The 18,190-nt window shown below is 46.6% G+C and overlaps 1 protein-coding gene across 1 annotated transcript in view; it reads left to right on the top strand.

Annotated features, from left to right (window-relative positions):
* The first annotated feature begins 3,851 nt into the window (after window positions 1–3,851).
* Prcc (proline rich mitotic checkpoint control factor) overlaps window positions 3,852–18,190 on the top strand; it is a 29,658-nt gene continuing 15,319 nt past the window's right edge. The window contains exon 1 of the mRNA XM_036190993.1: window positions 3,852–4,587. Coding sequence (XP_036046886.1) covers window positions 4,126–4,587 — 462 coding nt within the window. The 5' untranslated portion in view covers window positions 3,852–4,125. The remainder of the gene's footprint in view (window positions 4,588–18,190) is intronic.

Here is an 18,190-nt window from a genome sequence, read left to right as displayed (position 1 = left end):
GGGAGTCCCGTTTACACACTTACAAGCAGTAATCCCTTGGCAGTGCAAAGCCAGGCTTCCAGGGTCAAACGGAGGGGTGATAAGAATCACAAAGAGGGGCAGTAACTGTTAATTATCACTTGCACCCCCAAAGGGAAGTGGCCAATGGGGAAATGAATTAACTAAAGGCTAAATTTGGGTAATATCTAAGAAGAGGATCTTATGTGCTCAACTAAAGTCTTAAACGTGATTGGAATAAAATGTTGAGAATCTGTAAGTTGCCGGGCGGTGGTGGCGCATGCCGTTAGTCCCAGCACTTGGGAGGCAGAGGCAGGTGGATCTCTGTGAGTTCGAGGCCAGCCTGGGCTACAGGACAGGCTCTAAAGCGGGGAAAAAAAAGAATCTTTAAGTTGCTAGGTCAATAAGAGAAAATAAAATTGCCTTCTTTTTTCCTGTGGCTTGTATCTGTCCAAGCTATTTGCCATTTTTCTGCAGGGTGGGGGAAAGTGTGCTCGGTCGCTAGGCAACCTGTGTACAGCTAGATGCCTCTGGTGATAGTTAAAGGGAAATCTGGAACTAGAGGTAAGATTTGGTAAAGGAAGAAGTTAAGCTTAATTGGCACATCCGCCAGGCCTTCTCAAACAGATAGCCTGGATGCTTAAGTCTGTTCTTAGAGAGTACAGAGGTGTCTCTGATAAGGTACTTTCCTCCACCTGGGGATGGACCTGGCCGGATACTGCCAATGGTGATAATTACAGGGAGGCTTGAACTGGTGTTCTGGCTGAGCATAGCTGTCAGCGCAGAAGGTTATCTAAATATTCCTAGAAGAGGTTAGGCAAGGAGTTAGAGGCCTATAAAGTTAGTAAGGCTGTAAGAAAGGAGGGTGCGAGCTAAATTGTGTAAAGCTATTACTTAACGTCCATCTGACCTAGGCGGTGTCTCCTTGTGGAATTTACCTTAAGTCAGGAGACTAGCTTGTGGACTGTTATTACTGCTAGTCCTTGAAAATGGCTAAGGGAGATATCAGATTCCAGAGGAAGCCTTTCCTGAGGCTGTTCTCCAAATACCTTGAATCAGTCCACACTGTTAGCCCTTCTTAGGGAAAAGTCAATTGGGGAAACTATGGAGGCACACATGATTTTCATAACAGAAGACAGCTGATATATAACAAGCCAAGCAACACCAAAAGCTCCTTGGAATTTGGCTTCCTCTGGAGGAATTCCCTGATCCCTCCAGGTAGTGACTTTGCCATAACCAGCTGAGTTCTTATGACATATTCCTGTGGCCCTCAGCAACCCCCCTTGCCCCGGAGACAGGGTTTCCAGGGTTTCTCTGTATAACAGCTCTGGCTGTTCTGGAACTTGCTTTGTAGACCATGCTGGCCTTGAATTCACAGAAATCTGCCTGCCTCGCCTCTCGAGTTCTGGGATTATAGGTGTGTGCCACCACCATCCAGCTACTATCTCACCTTTAAAAAAAAGAATTTATTAGCCAAGGAGTAGGGGTGCACACCTTTAATCCCAGCACTCAGTTGGCAGAGGCAGGTGGATCTCTGTGAGTTCGAGGCCAGCCTGGTCTACAAAGTGAGTTCCAGGACGGGCTCCCAACTACACAGCGAAACTCTGTCTTGGGGAAAAAAATTTTTTTTGTTTCATCTTTTAAAATTTTTTTTCAAGATTTATTTGTTTGTTTGTTTATTTATTTATTTATTTATTTATTTAGAGGGCATCATATCCCATTACAGATGGTTGTGAGCCACCATGTGGTTGCTGGGAACTGAACTCAGGACCTCTGGAAGAGCAGTCAGTGCTCTTAACCTCTGAGCCATCTCACCAGCCCCCTTGTTTCATCTTTATGCGTCTTTGCCAACATATAATTACGTGCACCACATGTATGCCTGGTGCCTGAAAGATTAGAAGGAGGGCTTTGGATTCTCTGTGAGTTAAGGTACAGATGGTTGTGAGCTGGGGACAGAACCCAGGTCCTCTGCAAGAGTAGCAACTTAACAACTAACTGAGCCATCTCTCCAGCCCTCAACCTTGCCTTTCAAGACAGAGTCTCTCACTGGGACCTGGGCCTCATCAAGGCTGGGCCGTTTAGCCAGTAAGCTCCTGGGGTCCTCTTGTCTCTACTCCCTGGTGCTGGGATTCCATATACTGTGCTTTGCATGTTTACACAGTTGCTGGGGATTGACAGGTTCTTATGCTTGATGGGCAAGCACTTTACCAAGGGAGTTCTCTCTCTAGCTTCCGTTTGTTTATGAGACAGTTCTCAGGATGGCTTCAGATTTGCTATGTAGACAAGTCCTGATCCCGCCCCAACCTCCCAAATGCTGGGCACAGGCAGGCATGTAGTTTTCAATTTTTTTTTTCCTAGGACACACTAACTTTCTTCCTTATACACATTAAAATTTGTTTTGGGGCAGGTAGCAGTGGGGTATCAAATCCTGGACCTTGCACATGTTAGATAAGCAATTTGTTATGGAGCTGCCTAGACCCACAGTCTAGTTGAAACACAGATGCACACAAGTTACTCTAGGCAGATCTAAGTAGATGTCTAGAGAAGGTGGTATAAATTTGTCTGTAAAGCCAGATGTTCAGACATAGTGAGGATGATGATGAGGAAGAGTCCCATTAGGCTTGTCCTTTAGCTGTCTTTACTCCATCATCCTTCTCTCAAAGCACACTATCTTTGTTTTTGTTTGTGTTTTTTCGAGACAGGGTTTCTCTGTGTAGCTTTGCGCCTTTCCTGGAACTCACTCTGTAAACCAGGCTGGCCTCGAACTCCCAGAGATCCGCCTGGCTCTGCCTCCCGAGTGCTGGGATTAAAGGCGTGCGCCACCACCTCGGCACACACTATCTTTTTTAGCCTCCTTGCCAAATCTCAACAGCGCTTTCGTTGGCTGATCTCAATAGTTTTCTGCTCTTAGGAGCAGGGAGGGAGTACCCAGAGCGATGGATGTAGAGGATATGCACAGACAGACTGACAAGTAGCGGGCACTCCGTTACAGGGTGACAGAATGTGATCCAGAATCACAGGTAGGCAGGGAAGAACAGGTGCAAAACACATCCTCACAGGCAGACAGCACGTGAAAAAGCCTATCATAAACGTGGGTGGATATACAGATGCCGGCAGAACAGACGGCATACCCAAGTCTGTCCCTTTACTGCCTCACCCTAGCTTCCCGCGCCTTGGCCACCTCTCTGTCTCACTGGTTGCTGCGGAAGGAGCCCAAGCCCCAGACTTCTTGGTAGGCAGGCTTCAGGGGAGATGTGTTCCTGGATGTGTACCCGCCATAGCAAAGGAGATCACCTCTTTCCTTTTTTATGTCACATTTACTTCAGTTCTCAGATGCCTGCGGCCTCATTTTCTTTCTGGTTTTGCAGCTTAATTTCATACACGTCCCTTGGGCTTGGGCTTTTCTTGGAGTGCTTTGTTCTAACTCCCAGGTAGCCTTGGAAGCATCACCATTTATTTACAGGTAACTTTCCCTTTAAGCTAGTTGCTCGTCCACTTTCCCAGACGCCATCACTTTCCCGACAACACTTGCAGTTTCTAAGCGTACCACAGCTCCCATAAACCTTAAGGGCTCTAAGGAACTAACTTCAAGTACCGAAATGCTCTAAGTGTTTCCGTGACTACCGCGCTGATCCATGGGGCTTGTAGTAACTTAGGACTTTCACGGCAACAACAAACAAATAAACAAACTACGAATCCCAAGAATCCCTGCGTCAGAGGAGGGCTTCTCCCAGCCTTTCAGCGCACCATTTACTCCAACTTCGGACTCCAACTCCCGCCATGCTCTGCACTGAGTTCCCCGAGGTAGAGACTGGGCTGTTGCAAAAGTGTTCTCTGGGAATTATAGTTCTTATGTTTGTGAGGCGAGTAGTAGGCGGAGTGACTCGGCGGCCATTAGCTGTGTGTAGTTGCCTGGCGCTCGGAGCTTAAGTGAAGCGGGAATTCTTACTCGGTGTAAATCAACCCTGGCCATGGGTTCCTGCCGAGGGTAGCCCTAGAACACGGAGCAGGGGGCGCTTTTCAGTTCCCCGCCTTGCCCAGTGGTGGGGCCTACTAGGCCGCCGGGACATCCCGGGTCTCAAGTAGGCCTAGTCTGCGGGCAAGGGCGTCCCAAAGGCGGGAGGCGCCATGTCTCTGGTTGCTTATGCCAGCAGCGATGAGAGTGAGCCGGATGAACCGGAGCCGGAGCCGGAGGAAGAGGATGCGGCGGCTCCTATGCCCGGGCCCACGTTAGGAGGCCTGTTCGCTTCTCTGCCCGCACCCAAGGGTCCGGCCTTGCTGCCCCCGCCCCCCCAGATGCTGGCTCCAGCCTTTCCCCCGCCGCTCTTGCTGCCCCCGCCCACCGGAGACCCCAGGCTGCAGCCTCCTCCGCCTTTGCCCTTCGGCTTGGGCGGCTTCCCGCCACCTGCAGGAGTGAGCCCCGCCGAGGCTGCGGGCGTGGGCGAGGGGCTGGGGCTGCCGTCGCCCCAAGGCCCCGGTCTCAGTCTGCCCCCAGCCGTGGGCAGTGTCGGACCCCCCTTGGGGCTTCCCAGGCCAAAGAAGAGAAGCGAGCCGGTGAGGATCGCGGCGCCGGAGCTGCATAAGGGCGATGTGAGTACCGAGGGGGCCACCGCAAGCCCCATTGGGTTTGAGTTTGGGGGTAGGAGGGACTTGTGGCCGTAATGGAGCCCTAGAGACTCACCCGTTGACTCAAGGCCGCTAGAATCCTCTTAGAAGGCGGTTAATTCAGATGAACTTACTTGTCAACTTTGGGGAGTTAGGGTACTGGCCACGGGGCATTTTGGAACCCGGGGCTGGCTTGCAGAAAGGGTTAAATGGTATCCTTGGCACTGACAGGCCAAGGTACATGCATAGGGACACTTCCTTCCCTTTAGCATCTTCATCTCAGGCTGGCCCCTCCTCTTTCCCATATTGAGGTCAGGTACAACGTGGGCACCAGAAGTGACCGCTGATAGGGACCATAGTGCTCATGTTGAACACCCAGGACCAGCCGTATCCTTTGCTCCATCCCTGAAATAATAAGGCTTGATAAAGGTGCTAAAGGACACGACTCTTGGACTTGTTTTTGAGGGGCGTTAGAGAAGAAATGGAAATATTTATTTTGAGACGGTTTCACTGTGTAGCCCAGGCTCGGCTCCAGTTTATGATCTTAGTCTCCTCGTGTTGGATTAAGAAGTAACTACACTGTCCCTGGCTTAAGAAATTGAGAATCCGCCCCCCCCCCTCAACACACACACACACACACACACACACACACACACACACACACACTCTGGGAGTTGAACCTGTGGCTTCATGCATGCTAGGTAAACACTCTTACATTGAGCTACAGCCCCAGCCCTATTTCCAATTTTTATTTTGAGAAATAGTTTTTCTTGATTGTCTATAATGACCTTAAATTTTAGATTATTCTGCTTCACTCTCTCCTGTAGGTGGATTACAGCCTACACAACCAGGGTTGGGTAGCACAGGCTGGCTTCAGATTTACTATGTAGCTAAGGTTAGCCTTAAACTCTTTTTTTTTTTTTTTCTTTTTTTAATTTTGGTTTTTCCAGATATGGTTTCTCTGTATAGCTTTGGAGCCTGCCCTGGATCTCGCTCTGTAGACCAGGCTGGCCTCGAACTTACAGAAGAGATCTGCCTGCCTCTGCCTCCCGAGTGTTGGAATTAAAGGTGTGTGTTAGTGCTGGCCAGCCAAGCAAACACTCTTATCAACTGTACTACATCTGTAGTTCATGAATGAATCTATATGAATTTCAGTTTCACCATCTAGGTTTTGTCAAGGTTAGATGAGTTTGGACATGAGGGTACACTTTCTAGAAGAGGCAGTCAAGCTTATGTAGCAAGTATCTTTTTTTTTTTTTTTAAACTGGAAGTGCATAGATGACTTACAGTGTAGCAGCTACTTGGGTCATAAGAATGGGTATGGAGAGGTTGATCTGATTGTGCTGTATCAGCTAACTTGGGAGTCCTAAAGCTGATACTGAATCTTCTAAATGGAGGTAATGATTTTTTTTTTTTTTAAGATTTATTTATGTACTATATATACAGTATTCTGCTTGTGCATGTATGCCTGCACACTAGAAGAGGGCACCAGATCTCATTACAGATGGCTGTGAGCCACCATGTGGTTGCTGGGAATTGAACTCAGGACCTCTGGAAGAACAGCCAGTGCTCTTAACCTCTGAGCCATCTCTCCAGCCCTGTAGCAAGTATCTTAACAGGTCTTATTAATAAAAACAAACTTGGAGCCAGGTATTGGGGTGAATGCTGAATGATCAGAGAAGCAGAACAGGCCACAGCCACCTCACCTTGCCAGTTCCTCAACTGATCCTGTTTCCTCATCCAAATAGATCTCAGCTGAACTGCTGCTAAAAGCTTAAAAGCTTAACCAGGCCAAAAGCTTAACCAGGTCTAGTTTCTGGTCCTCACTGCCTTATATTATATACCTTTCTGCTTCCTGCCATCACTTCCTGGGATTAAAGGCTCTTGTCACCACGCCTGGCTGTTTCCAGTGTGACCTTGAGCTCACAGAGATCCAGATGGATCTCTGCCTCTAGAATGCTAGGATTAAAGATGTGTGTGCCACCATTTTCTGGCCTGTATATCTTGTGGCTCTTCTGTTCTCTGACCCCCAGATAAATTTATTAGGGTGCACAATATTTTGGGGAACACAATATCACCACAAGCTTATGTTGTTTTTTTTTTGTTTATTTGTCTATTTATTTAAACAGGGTCTCTATGTAGTCCTGGCTGCCCTGGAATTTACTCTGTAGACCAGGCTGGCCTTGAACTCACAGAGATCCTTCTGCCTCTGCCTCCTAAGTGCTGGGATTAAAGATGTGCCGCCATGTCTGACTTTGTGTTGTTTTCAGATGTTTGAGCAGAAAAAGACAAGGCCTCTTGGAATGAAGGCTTCCTTTGATAAGGGAGACAGACAGTAACCCTCGGGAAGAAGGCGTGCGAGAGCTCTTTGCTTTCTACCTTTGGCTACATGAATTGCTCCATCCTGGGCTCCCTTTGCTAGCTCTGCTTTTCTTTAGCGTTCTTTCCTGCATGGGCCAGCTCTGTTTTTGTACTTCATGTTCTCTCAGTTTCCCCCAGTAGGCATCCCAGTGTGCTGCCCGTTCTCTGCCAGTCTTGGCTAAATGGCATGTTCTCAGGAGCATTGCTAGCCTACCTGCTTACATGTGGTTGCCTCTCACATGCTTCTCCCTGGGTTTTTTGATGCACAGTCCTACTATGTAACTCTAGCTGGCCTGGAACTTGCTACATAGACCAGGCTTGGCCTCCAACTCAGAGATCCATCTGCCTCTCTGTCTTCTGACTGCCTCTTCTAGAAAGTGTACCCTCATGTCCAAACTCATCTAACCTTGACAGAACCTAGATAGTGAAACTGAAATTCATACAGATTCATTCATGAACTATAGATGTAGTTTGGTGCTGGAGTCAAAGGTGTGCATTGCCATTGCCTGGCCCTGCTTTGTTTTTCTCTGTAGCTTAACCACCATATTGCATACTATATACTTAGCTTTTCTCCTTCCTCTAGTGTGCAGACTCCATGAAGACAGAGCAGAGGTTACTTCTTTCTTTTCTTTTCTTTTCTTTTTTTTTTTTTTTTTTTTTTTGGTTTTTCGGGACAGGGTTTCTCTGTAGCTTTTGGAGCCTGTCCTGGACTAGCTCTGTAGACCAGGCTGGCCTTGAACTCACAGAGACCCACCTGCCTCTGCCTCCCGAGTGCTGGGATTAAAGGAGTGTGCCACCACTGCCCAGCTTACTTCTCTTATTTTGGAGGTTATAATTATATTATTTTCCCTTCCTTTCTCCCTCCAAATTCTTCCATGTGTACCTCTTTGCTGTTTTTCAAATTCATGGCCTCTTTTTTCATTAATTGTTGTTACATGCATATGTTTATGTATATACATATATATTTCTAAATATGATCTCACACTGTATGGTAGTGTGTATATGTTTTTAGGGTTGACCATTTGGTATTGGACAGCGGATTGATTGGTATGTTCTTCCTTGGGGAGACGGGTTCTCCCTCTCAGCATTCATTCCTCAGTTGCCCGTAGTTCTTTGTGTAGGGTTGAGGCGTCCTGGGTTGCTGCTGTTGTCCTTGTTCAGCTCCTAGTTAGGCATTCATGTTGTTGAAACTTGATGGGTGTAGGTTATTAGGTATAGGTATAGGTTCTGGTGTTACTAGGAGACAGCCTCACAACTGCCATGATCTGAGCCTTAGATGTCGGAGCTGTTTCGTAGCTGTAGGTGTTGGGAAGGAGTTTCACAACTCTGCATTTGGATTGGTTGGTGTGGTTTTCTGTAGTTGTCTCTGTCTGTTGTAAAGAGAAATTTTCTTGGTGAGGGGAGCACTCTGTAAGTTTATTCTCTAAATGGAGGAACTCACATGAGTTCTTTCTGGAAGGCTATTCTAGAATCTCATCTCCTTCAGAGCTTTCTTTCAGATCACTTGTCCTTTTATTCTCCTCTGAGTTTGTCATGTCTCGGTCTGAGAGTTTACAAAAGCTTTCTGTTTGCCATTGAAACTAACCTTGGTCTTGACTTAACTGGGCTTAAGAAAGGTCCGTCCATGGATGGAATAGAACATGGTCTGGCTGCTGCTCCCCCTCCAACTTTACCTCAGCTTAATTGTTATGTTTGGGGAATGCATGAGGCTGGTGTCACCTAAGCCAGTGTGTTTCTCTCCACAGTGACAGCTCCTTTCTTCATGGAGGTAGCATTAAAACAACTTGGTGAGACACCTGTAATCCTTGCACTTCAGAGGCTGAGGCACAGGAAATGCCTGAGTTTGGGACCCCTTATCTACATAACAAGCAGGGCTGCATAGCAAGATCCTGCCTCAAATACCCAAAAAGAGAAAAAGATTTGTGGTGGAAGCTGTAGGCTCTTCAGTTAAGCTGGTGAAAGTGGCAGGCAGCAGAGGACTTGACTTATGTGACCCAGGCAGCTTCTGGAGTGTGGAGGGATGGTCCACTGGAATGCCAGCCCCTAGCTGCTTGTTTCCCAGTGTTCTATTCAAGGTGCTAGTTTTGTTCTTTGAACATAACTCTTGGAGAAAGGCAGCCTAAGAATATTGAATGTGCTCAGGTGTATGTGACCTGGCCTTCTCAGCTGGATGGTGGTGGCTCATGTTTTTAATCCCAGTACTCAGCGGGCAGAGGCAGACTCTACCTTGAAGGTCTTGGGAACCTGATAAATTTCAGGGACTTTCTGAAATTTGTGAGCTCTTTATTTCCTGAGGGTTTTTGTTTTGTTTTGCTTTGTCTTTCCAGACAGGCTTTCTCTGTGTTGTCCTGGCTCTCCTGGAACTCACTCTGTAGACCAGGCTGGCTTCAAACCCAGAGATCCGCCTGCCTCTGCCTCCCAAGTGCTGGGATTAAAGGTGTGCAATATAACACCTGGCTACCTGGTCTTTTGTAGCCTTACGTTAATAGGTGTTTTGCCTGATTGTGTCTGTATACCCATGCATGCAGTGTCCATGGAGACCAGAAGAGAGAGCATGGAATCCTCAAAATTGGTTGTTAGTTCCATGTGAGTGCTGGGAATTGAACCCTGGTCCTCTGGAAGAGCAGCCAGTGCTCTTAACATCTGAGCCATCTCTCCACCTCTGCGTCCTGGTCTTTAAAGAGCTGTGCCCTGTCTGGTCCTAAGAGCTCTGATTCTGAACCCCATGCTGTGCATGGGCCCTCTATTAAGATCAATCCACGTGGAGTCTATTTAATGGGTAATAGGGATTTTTTAAGATATAAACTGAGGAAATACACTCACAAATACAGAGTGGGGTAGGCAGCTGAAGTGTTCACAAATCCACCTCACAGGCAGGAGCAGGGAGAAGGGATATGTGACCCTTCTGCCTCTCCTTTTACGTGGTCACATACAACAGCAGGAAGCACTGCCTCCTTCGGGCCCTATAGCCCACGGTCATGGGTGGAACAAACCCTTCTACAGTGCTCAGTGCATGTTTGCAAGCTGTCTTAGTTAGGGTTTCTATTGCTGTGAAGAGACACTGTGACCAAGGCAGCCCTTAGGAAGGAAAGCTTTGAATTGGGGCTGGCTTACAGGTTCAGAGGTTTAGTCCACTATCATCATGGCAGGGAGCATGCTGGCATTCAGGCAGACATGGTGCTGGAAAGGTAGCTGAGAGTTCTACATCTGGACCCTCCAGGCAGCAGGAAGAGACTGAGACTCACTAGGCCTGGCTTGAGCTTCTGAGACCTCAGAGCCTACCCCCTAGTGACACACCTCCTCCAACAAAGCCACACCTACTCCAGCAAGGCAGCATCTCCTAATAGTGCCACTCCCTATGAGCTATTGGGGCCATTTCCTTTCCTTTCTTTCCCTTTCCTTTCCCTTCCCTTTTTCCTTTCCTTCCCTTCCCTTGTCTTTTCCTTCCCTTCCCTTTTTCTTTCCCTTCTTCCTTCCCTTCCCTTTTCCCTTCCTCCCCTCCCTCCTTTCCTTCCTTCCTTTTTTTTTTTTTTTTGAGCTGAGGATTGAACCCGGGGCCTTGTGCTTGCTAGGCAAGTGCTCTTCCACTGAGCTAAATCCCCAACCTCTTCCTTCCTTTTTTTTTTTTCTTCCCTGAGACAGAGTTTCTCTGTGTAGTTTTGGTGCCCATCCTGGATCTCACTCTGTAAACCAGGCTGGCCTTGAATTCATACAAATCCTCCTGGCTGCCTCCTGAGTGCTAGGGTTAAAGACGTGTGCCACCACCGCCTGGGTGGGGCCATTTTCTTTCAAACCACCACACAAGGATAAGCTCACTGCCTTAAAGAATTTTCTTAGAATTTGGTGCTTCTTACCTTTGCTGCAGGGGAAAGCCACCTACAGCATCTTGATTTTTTATTTCTTTCTTTTTATAGCTCATCTCAGAGTAAACTGTGGTCTGGGCCCTCCCAGTTTCCAGGTTACCAGCTGTCTGTGATCAAGGGGAGAGGAATGGCATGCAGGGGTGCAGTCCACAACCAACCTCAATTATCTGTTCTTTTTGTCATCTTCTGCCCCCCCACCCCGCGTGCGTGCGTGCGTGCGTGCGTGCGTGCGTGCGTGTGTGTAACGGGCGATGCCTGTGTTGTGTGTGTGTGTGTGTGTAACGGGTGCGTGCGTGCGTGCGTGTGTGTAACGGGCGATGCCTGTGTTGTGTGTGTGTGTGTGTGTAACGGGTGCGTGCGTGCGTGCGTGTGTGTAACGGGCGATGCCTGTGTTGTGTGTGTGGCCCAGTCCCCAGTTCACCTTGGATTCAAGACCCCTTTTGCCTCCCCTTCCCTAGAGCTGGGACTGTAGGAAAGTGCCTGCACGCTCAGCTTCTCTCACCTGTTGACCTAAGCAGGAAATGACCCATGGTGGGGGTTATCTGCTTTTTCCCCTTTCTTGCTCTTCTTGTTCTTACTGAAAGGCCATTGGTTGATTTCCTAGGCCCAGGGGATAAAGATACTGAGAAAGACAGACTTAGGATAACAATTCTTATGTTATGAGAGTTTTTTCTCATATAATATATTCTGACACAAATTTTAGGGTTGGTTCCTTGTGGAGCATGGTCACACACACTTTTAATTCTCAGCACTTAGAATGGAAAGGCAGGTGGAACTCAGTAGTTTCTGGCCAACCTGGTCTACATAGTGAGACCCTGTTTCAAATAGCAACAACAATAAATTTCAGGGTTGGGGCCTGCTAATGTTTGTGGGGACCTGCTGAAGGTGTTGGCACAGCACAGAGCTCTTTTCTCTCCCCTTCAAAACAAGGTCTAGCCTAGGCTGTCAGCACCTCCCCTATGTAGTGGAGGATCATCTGCTTCTCTCCTCCCAGGTGCTAGGGTTATTGGCATGCATGTGCTCTGCCTCACCCATTTTGTGCTAGACTCATAACTCCAGTTCACCCAGAAGGAAACAGGTTTAGAGAACACAGGCAGGTTGCCCCAAACCACAGTTTTGAAGTGGTGGCAGAGGTTATATTTGAACCTGGGGTGCTTTGCTCTGTCTTGGTATTTACTTAAAAGGAAGGAGAAGGCCCACAGGTAGGCAGAAATCAGAAAGGAAGATAAACAAGAAGTAAAATAGAGAAAACAAAATCCTAACCCAAGGGCGAATAAGAGACCAAAGAGTTCAAGAAGTTGATGAGTCTAGCTAATGGGATAAAAGTATAATTCATTTGGAGTCTGGAGAGGTGGGGTGTCTGTTCTTAGCCTCGATTTCCTCCTTGGCTCCTGGCCCTGATAGCTAGCAATTGCTTTGGAGAGTCTCTGAGAACCAGAGCCTGAGAAGATAAGAGGGGGGCTGCCATGGAGACGCGGCATGGAGAGAGGAGCAGATCCCCCTGGACCTAGCCTAATGGAACATGTCTGTTTCCGCTCTTGCTCAGCTGTCTCTTCGTGTGTAGTGTCACTCTCGGCAGCTGGAGAGGACAGTGGTGGCCCCTGAGCTTTAGAAAGTTCCTATGAGGCTAAAAAGAAATATAATAACACCATTCTCCATTGTGGTCTTACTCAGTAGTCCAGGCTGGCCTCCTGTTGTGTGGCATTATTCCTGGGGAATTCTGAACAAACGTCTCCTTAACCCAGATAGGGAGCCTACAACAGATCAAAATATACTACCAGAGTCTAACTTGGTACATCATTGAGTTCACTGGGGTTATAAGTATTCACAACTCAGAAGCAGGTGTGTCACTGAAAGTTCATTGTCGAATGTTCACAAAAGCTGACACTCCAGAGCTCTTCAGGACATGGAAGCAGCTCCACAGCTTAGAGAGTTACTTTGCAGCCATCTGTACTGTCTATACTCTTTATATAACCTTGGGGAATGGAGAAGGTCTTAGGAACTTGGTAAATTTCAGGGACTTCCTGAAACTTGTGAGTTCTTTATTTCCTGAGGTTTTTGGTATCCCCCCCCCCTTTTTTTTTTTGGTCTTTTGAGACATGATTTCTCTGTGTAGGCTGTCCTGGAACTGATCATCCTGGCTTAGCACAAAAAGTTATGCCTGCCTCTGGCTCCCGAGTGCTGGGGGATAAAAGGCATTTACCACTACTGCCTGGCTAGTCTTTTTTAAAAATGTACTTAAAAAAAAAAAAAAAAAGTTGAGGTTGGGTGGTGCTGGCACAAGCCTTTAATCCCAGCACTTGGGAGGCAGAGCCAGGCGAATCTCTGTGAGTTCGAGGCCAGCTTGATCTACAAAGTGAGATCCAGGACAGGCTCCAGAGCTATACAGAGAAACCCTGTCTTGAAAAACCAAAAAAAAAAAAAAAAAAAGTTGAGCTGGGCACGAAGGTACAAGCCTTTAATACCAGCACTGGGAGGCAGAGGCAGGTGGATCTCTGAGAAGGCTAGCCTGGTCTACAGAGCTAGTCCCAGCAAAGTGAGGAATATGTAGAGAGATTCTGTTTAAAGAAAAGAAAAATAAATATAAAACTATTTTGTGTATGTGTGTGTGTGTGTGTATTTGTGCCCTTGTGTAGAGGTCAGAAGCAGGTGTCCACTACTGTGTCTGTTTTTTCGTTTTTTCTTCCTTCCTTTTTTTTTTTTTTTTTTGTTTTTTTAAGATTTATTTATTTATTATGTAGGCCAGAAGAGGGCACCAGATCTCATTACAGGTGGTTGTGAGCCACCATGTGGTTGCTGGGAATTGAACTCAGGACCTCTGGAAGAGCAGTCAGTACTCTTAACCTCTGAGCCATCTCTCCAGCCCCTTTTCTTTTTTTCAATCTAGGCTGTAGATAGTAAACTCAGGTCCTAATGCTTGTATGCATTTACCTACCAAGTCAGCTCCTGACCTGAATTGTGGTATTTTTTACTGTTTATTTGAAGTTTTCTTCTCCTGTAAGAATATATGATTTACTTATGAAAAACAGAGCTTTTGTTATTTTGCTATCGTTCCTTAGCATGTCTTGGTATTTTGTACAGAGATGGGGAGCAGGGGCACTGGGAGCAGTTGTCCTCTGACTTCTACTCATAGACATAGTGTACTCACACCCCCTAAAATAAAAATGTAAAAAAAAAGAAAAGAAAAAATTAAAATTACTCATTTGAGTTTCATTAAAAATCATTAAATGAGGTTCAGCAAGATGGCTCAGCACTTACCATCAAGCCTGACAAGCTGAATTCAATCTCCAGGACCCACAGGGAAAAAGGAAAGAATCACCTCTGAAAAGTTGTCCTCTGCCACACTAATGCTATGGCATGCTCATGTGCATATGTGTCAATCTGTCCGTCTGTCTGTCGTGCGCGTGCACACGCACGTATATGAGTAGTCAGCAAATCCTAGATCCAGAAGTAGTGAGTGACATTAGAAATGGTCAGTCATATAGGGTTGTTTGTATGTGTCTAACAGATAAACTCAGAGCTGGGAGATATTGGCACACTTTTAATCCTAGCACTCTCAAAGGTAGTGGATCTAAGTTTGAGGCCAGCCAGAGCTTCTTAGAGAGACCCTGTTTAAATAAATAAATAAAAACAAAACCCAACAAAAACCTCAGGTTGTCAGTATACTGGAAACAGTCTGTGACATTTAAAGAGAAATTGAATTTTCTTTTCACTGCTGATCTGGCCTTCACTCGTATTAGCCTTAGGACAGTTTGTCTCCACTGTCACAGTGGCCACTGTGTTTCACAGGATCTGAGAAATGAGGACATGCTTTTACGATGCATGATGTCGTGCCTGTAATCCGAGCACTAGGGAGACTGAATCATGATTGCTGAGGGTTCAGTGTAGTTTGGGCTGCAGAGTGAAATGTTGTCTCCAAAAAACCATGAGAGGGCCGGGCAGTGGTGGCACACGCCTGTAATCCCAGCACTCGGGAGGCAGAGGCAGGTGGATCTCTGTGAGTTCGAGGCCAGCCTGGTCTACAGAGCTAGTCCAGGACAGGCTCCAAAGCTGCAGAGAAACCCTGTCTCAAAAAAACCAAAAAAAAAAAAAAAAAAAAAAAACCAAAAAAACAATGACAGGGCAGGAGAGGTTTAAGAGTACTGGCTGCTCTTCCAGAGGATCCAGGTTCAATTCCCAGCACCCACATGGCAGCTCACATTGCCTATAACTCTGGTTACAGAGGATCCAGCACCCTCATACAGATACACATGTAGGCAAAACACCAATGCACATAAAATAAAAATAAATAATTAAAAAAAAATGAGAAACCTCACGAGCACAAAGAATGGTCATTGGTTGCCCCAGTGCTGCCAGTAGACCTATTATAGCAGGTGCTTTAGTATAGATGTTCCCAGGACTCCATGCTAACCCAGGGGGCTGGGTGCTGGGTGGGGTTGGCTAGGCTCTCCAGGATCAGAAGAAGTTGGGGTGTGGGGTGTTGTTGGGGGTAGGTGGGTAGAAGAAATGGGGATTGAAGAGAGAAAGGGTTGAACATGCCCAGATCCTGGGGTTCACACCTTTTTCTTGGTTGACTATGTCATTGTAGTGAGTCAGAGAATAATAGCCCCTGAGCTCTGCTAGGAACCTTAGTTATGTGCATTTTCATGGACAGTAGCCCATGCAGTCTCAGCACCACGGTGACAGGGAGAAGTAGTATTCTAGCTAGCTTTGGGGGTGAGGGCGGACAGAAACCCTGTCTTCTGACCTGTGCTGTTCCCTGAGAGACCCAATGTGACTTCAGTGTGGCCCTCAGGTTTGTGCACCGTCAGTGTGGTGTTACTTTCCAAACACAAACGCCAAGACTGGCACAGGTTCTGTCGTGTCCTTGCCACTCTTGGACTTCTGAGCTATGAACCTGAAATCATGCTATTGGAAGGAGGGCCGGGGTGTGGCTCAGTTGCTTTGAGTGTTTAAGTAGCATGCAAATAAGGGCCTGGGTTTGATTCCCAGCACCACATACATACCTGTAATTCCAGCACTTTGGATGTACCAGCAGGAGGATCAGGAATTCAAGGTCATCCTTTAGCTATTTAGGGAGTTTAAGGGCAGCCTGGGCTACGTGAGATCATTTCTCAAACAAAGATCAAAGCTCCAGGACTGGAGGGATCACTGCCGGGCAGTGGTGGCTCACGCCTTTGATCCCAGCACTTGGGAGGCAGAGGCAGGTGGATCTCTGTGAGTTTGAGATCAACCTGGGCTACAGAGTTCCAGGACAGTCGAAAAGCTACACAGAAACCCTGACTTGAGAGATGGCTCAGAGGTTAAGAGCACTGGCTGCTCTTCAGAGGTCCTGAGTTCAATTCCCAGAACCCACATGGTGGCTCACAACCATCTGTAATGAGATCTGGTGTGGCCTTCTGGCCTGCAGGGATATGTGCAAGCAGAACACTGTATATATATAATAAATAGATAAATCTTGAAAGAAAGAAAGAAAACAACAACAATAACAACAAACCAAAAGTCACAGTTAATATACAGCAGGTACTTGTTCAGTGGCCATTGTCCCCTCTGCTGCCCTTTATTTTTCACATTTAGGTCTAAGACAGATTTCCCTCTTAAATGTTTTTTGTTTTTAATATTTTGGGAGCATTTAGCAGTGAAAATCATTGCCAGGTGGTGGGGTTCCAGTGTAAGATACAGCCACTGTTGTCAGAATAAAGACAGAAAGACGTGTGAAAAATGTCACATTTGCACAGCAAGTGCTGGTGAGCACGTTGGTATGATGTCACTGCAGACAGATAAGCACATGAGGACACAGTGCAGAAGGCTTCTTGGGATCTTAGAGTCAGGAACAGGTAACCATACCAAAGCACACTGAAAGGACACAGAGAGACACCAGTCATCTTGGCACCAGGAGTCAGTGAGAATGGGAAGGGCTTAAAGTACTGTCAATTGACAGTTTATAATTAATTGTGGGTATTTTTTGGAGCGTAGGATGATATCATAATTTATGAACAGTGTGGTATAATCAAGGTAATTAACATATTCATTGTGCCAAATACTTATTTTTGTGGTGAGAACATGTGCAGTTCACCGTTTTAGTATTTCTGGAATGTAAGTACTCAGTTTACAGCATCATCATGTCTCCATTCTTCCCATTTCACAACTTCATAATGGTCATTCTTTCTGCTTTTTCCCTTTGGCCTGGCTAAGGACTGAACCAGTGTCTTGTGCATGTTAAACAAACCCTCTCCCACTGAATTATATCACAAGCCTTCCTTAAAATTTTTAAAATTACACTTATTTTGTGTATGGGTATAGGTGTGGGTGTGTGCATGGCATGGAGCATGTTCATCTTGTGGGAGTCAGTTCTTTCCTTCCATCTTCTAAATCCCAGGGATTTGGATTCGGGTCATCAGGTTTGGTGGCAAACACCCATATTTGCAGGGCCATCTTGCCGTCCCCCAGCCCTGTGTTTTAAAGGCTGCTATTCATTGTTATAGATACTGTATTTTCTTTATCCACTTACCTGTTGATGGGCACTTAGGTTGACTGTGTAACGGTTACTGTGGATGCTGCTGCTGTGAACATGGGCATGTTTTCCTCACTGCACAGCTTTCCAGTTTGGGGGTAGGTAGATACAGAGTAGATTGGTAGTTTTCTTATTAGAGTGTATGGATTAAACCCAGGGCCCTCCACATGCTGACCGTGAGCTCTACCACTGTTCCACCTTCCCCCTGAGGCTTTAGCTATTAGAAGCTTCTGAAGCCAGATATGGTGGTGTGTCCCCTAAGCCCAGCACTCAGAAGGCCGAAGCAGGAGGATCATTACAAGTTCAGGGTCACCAAGAGTTCCCTCAAACACACACACATAAACTCCATACACATAAGGTGCTGTGGTTTTCCATAATGGCTGTACTCACTGAGGGACACTTGAACTACATCTGTTTTTTGTTTGTTTGTTTGTTTGTTTTTTTTAAAAGATTTATTTATTATGTATACAGTGTTCTGCCTGCATGTATGCCTGCAGGCCAGAAGGCACCAGGTCTCATTACAGATGGTTGTGAGCCATCATTTGGTTGCTGGGAATTGAACTTAGAACCTTTGGAAGATCAGCCAGTGCTTTTAACCGCTGAGCCATCTCTCCAGCCCTCCCCCCCCCCCCCCCCCCCCCCTTTTTTTGTTTTTTTTTTCGAGACAGGGTTTCTCTCTGTAGCTTTGTTGCCTTTCCTGGAACTCACTTTGTAGACCAGGCTGGCCTTGAACTCACAGAGATCCACCTGGCTCTGCCTCCCAAGTGCTGGGATCAAAGGCATGTGCCACCACCGCCCGGCGTTCCAGCCCACTATTTAAAAATTAAAAAAAAAAAAATTTATTTATTTT

This window comes from Onychomys torridus, chromosome 6, assembly GCF_903995425.1.
Source record: "Onychomys torridus chromosome 6, mOncTor1.1, whole genome shotgun sequence".
In the NCBI taxonomy this organism is placed as follows: domain Eukaryota; kingdom Metazoa; phylum Chordata; class Mammalia; order Rodentia; family Cricetidae; genus Onychomys; species Onychomys torridus.
Note: the sequence above shows the minus strand (reverse complement) of the source record. Positions and strands in the feature narration are given on the sequence as shown.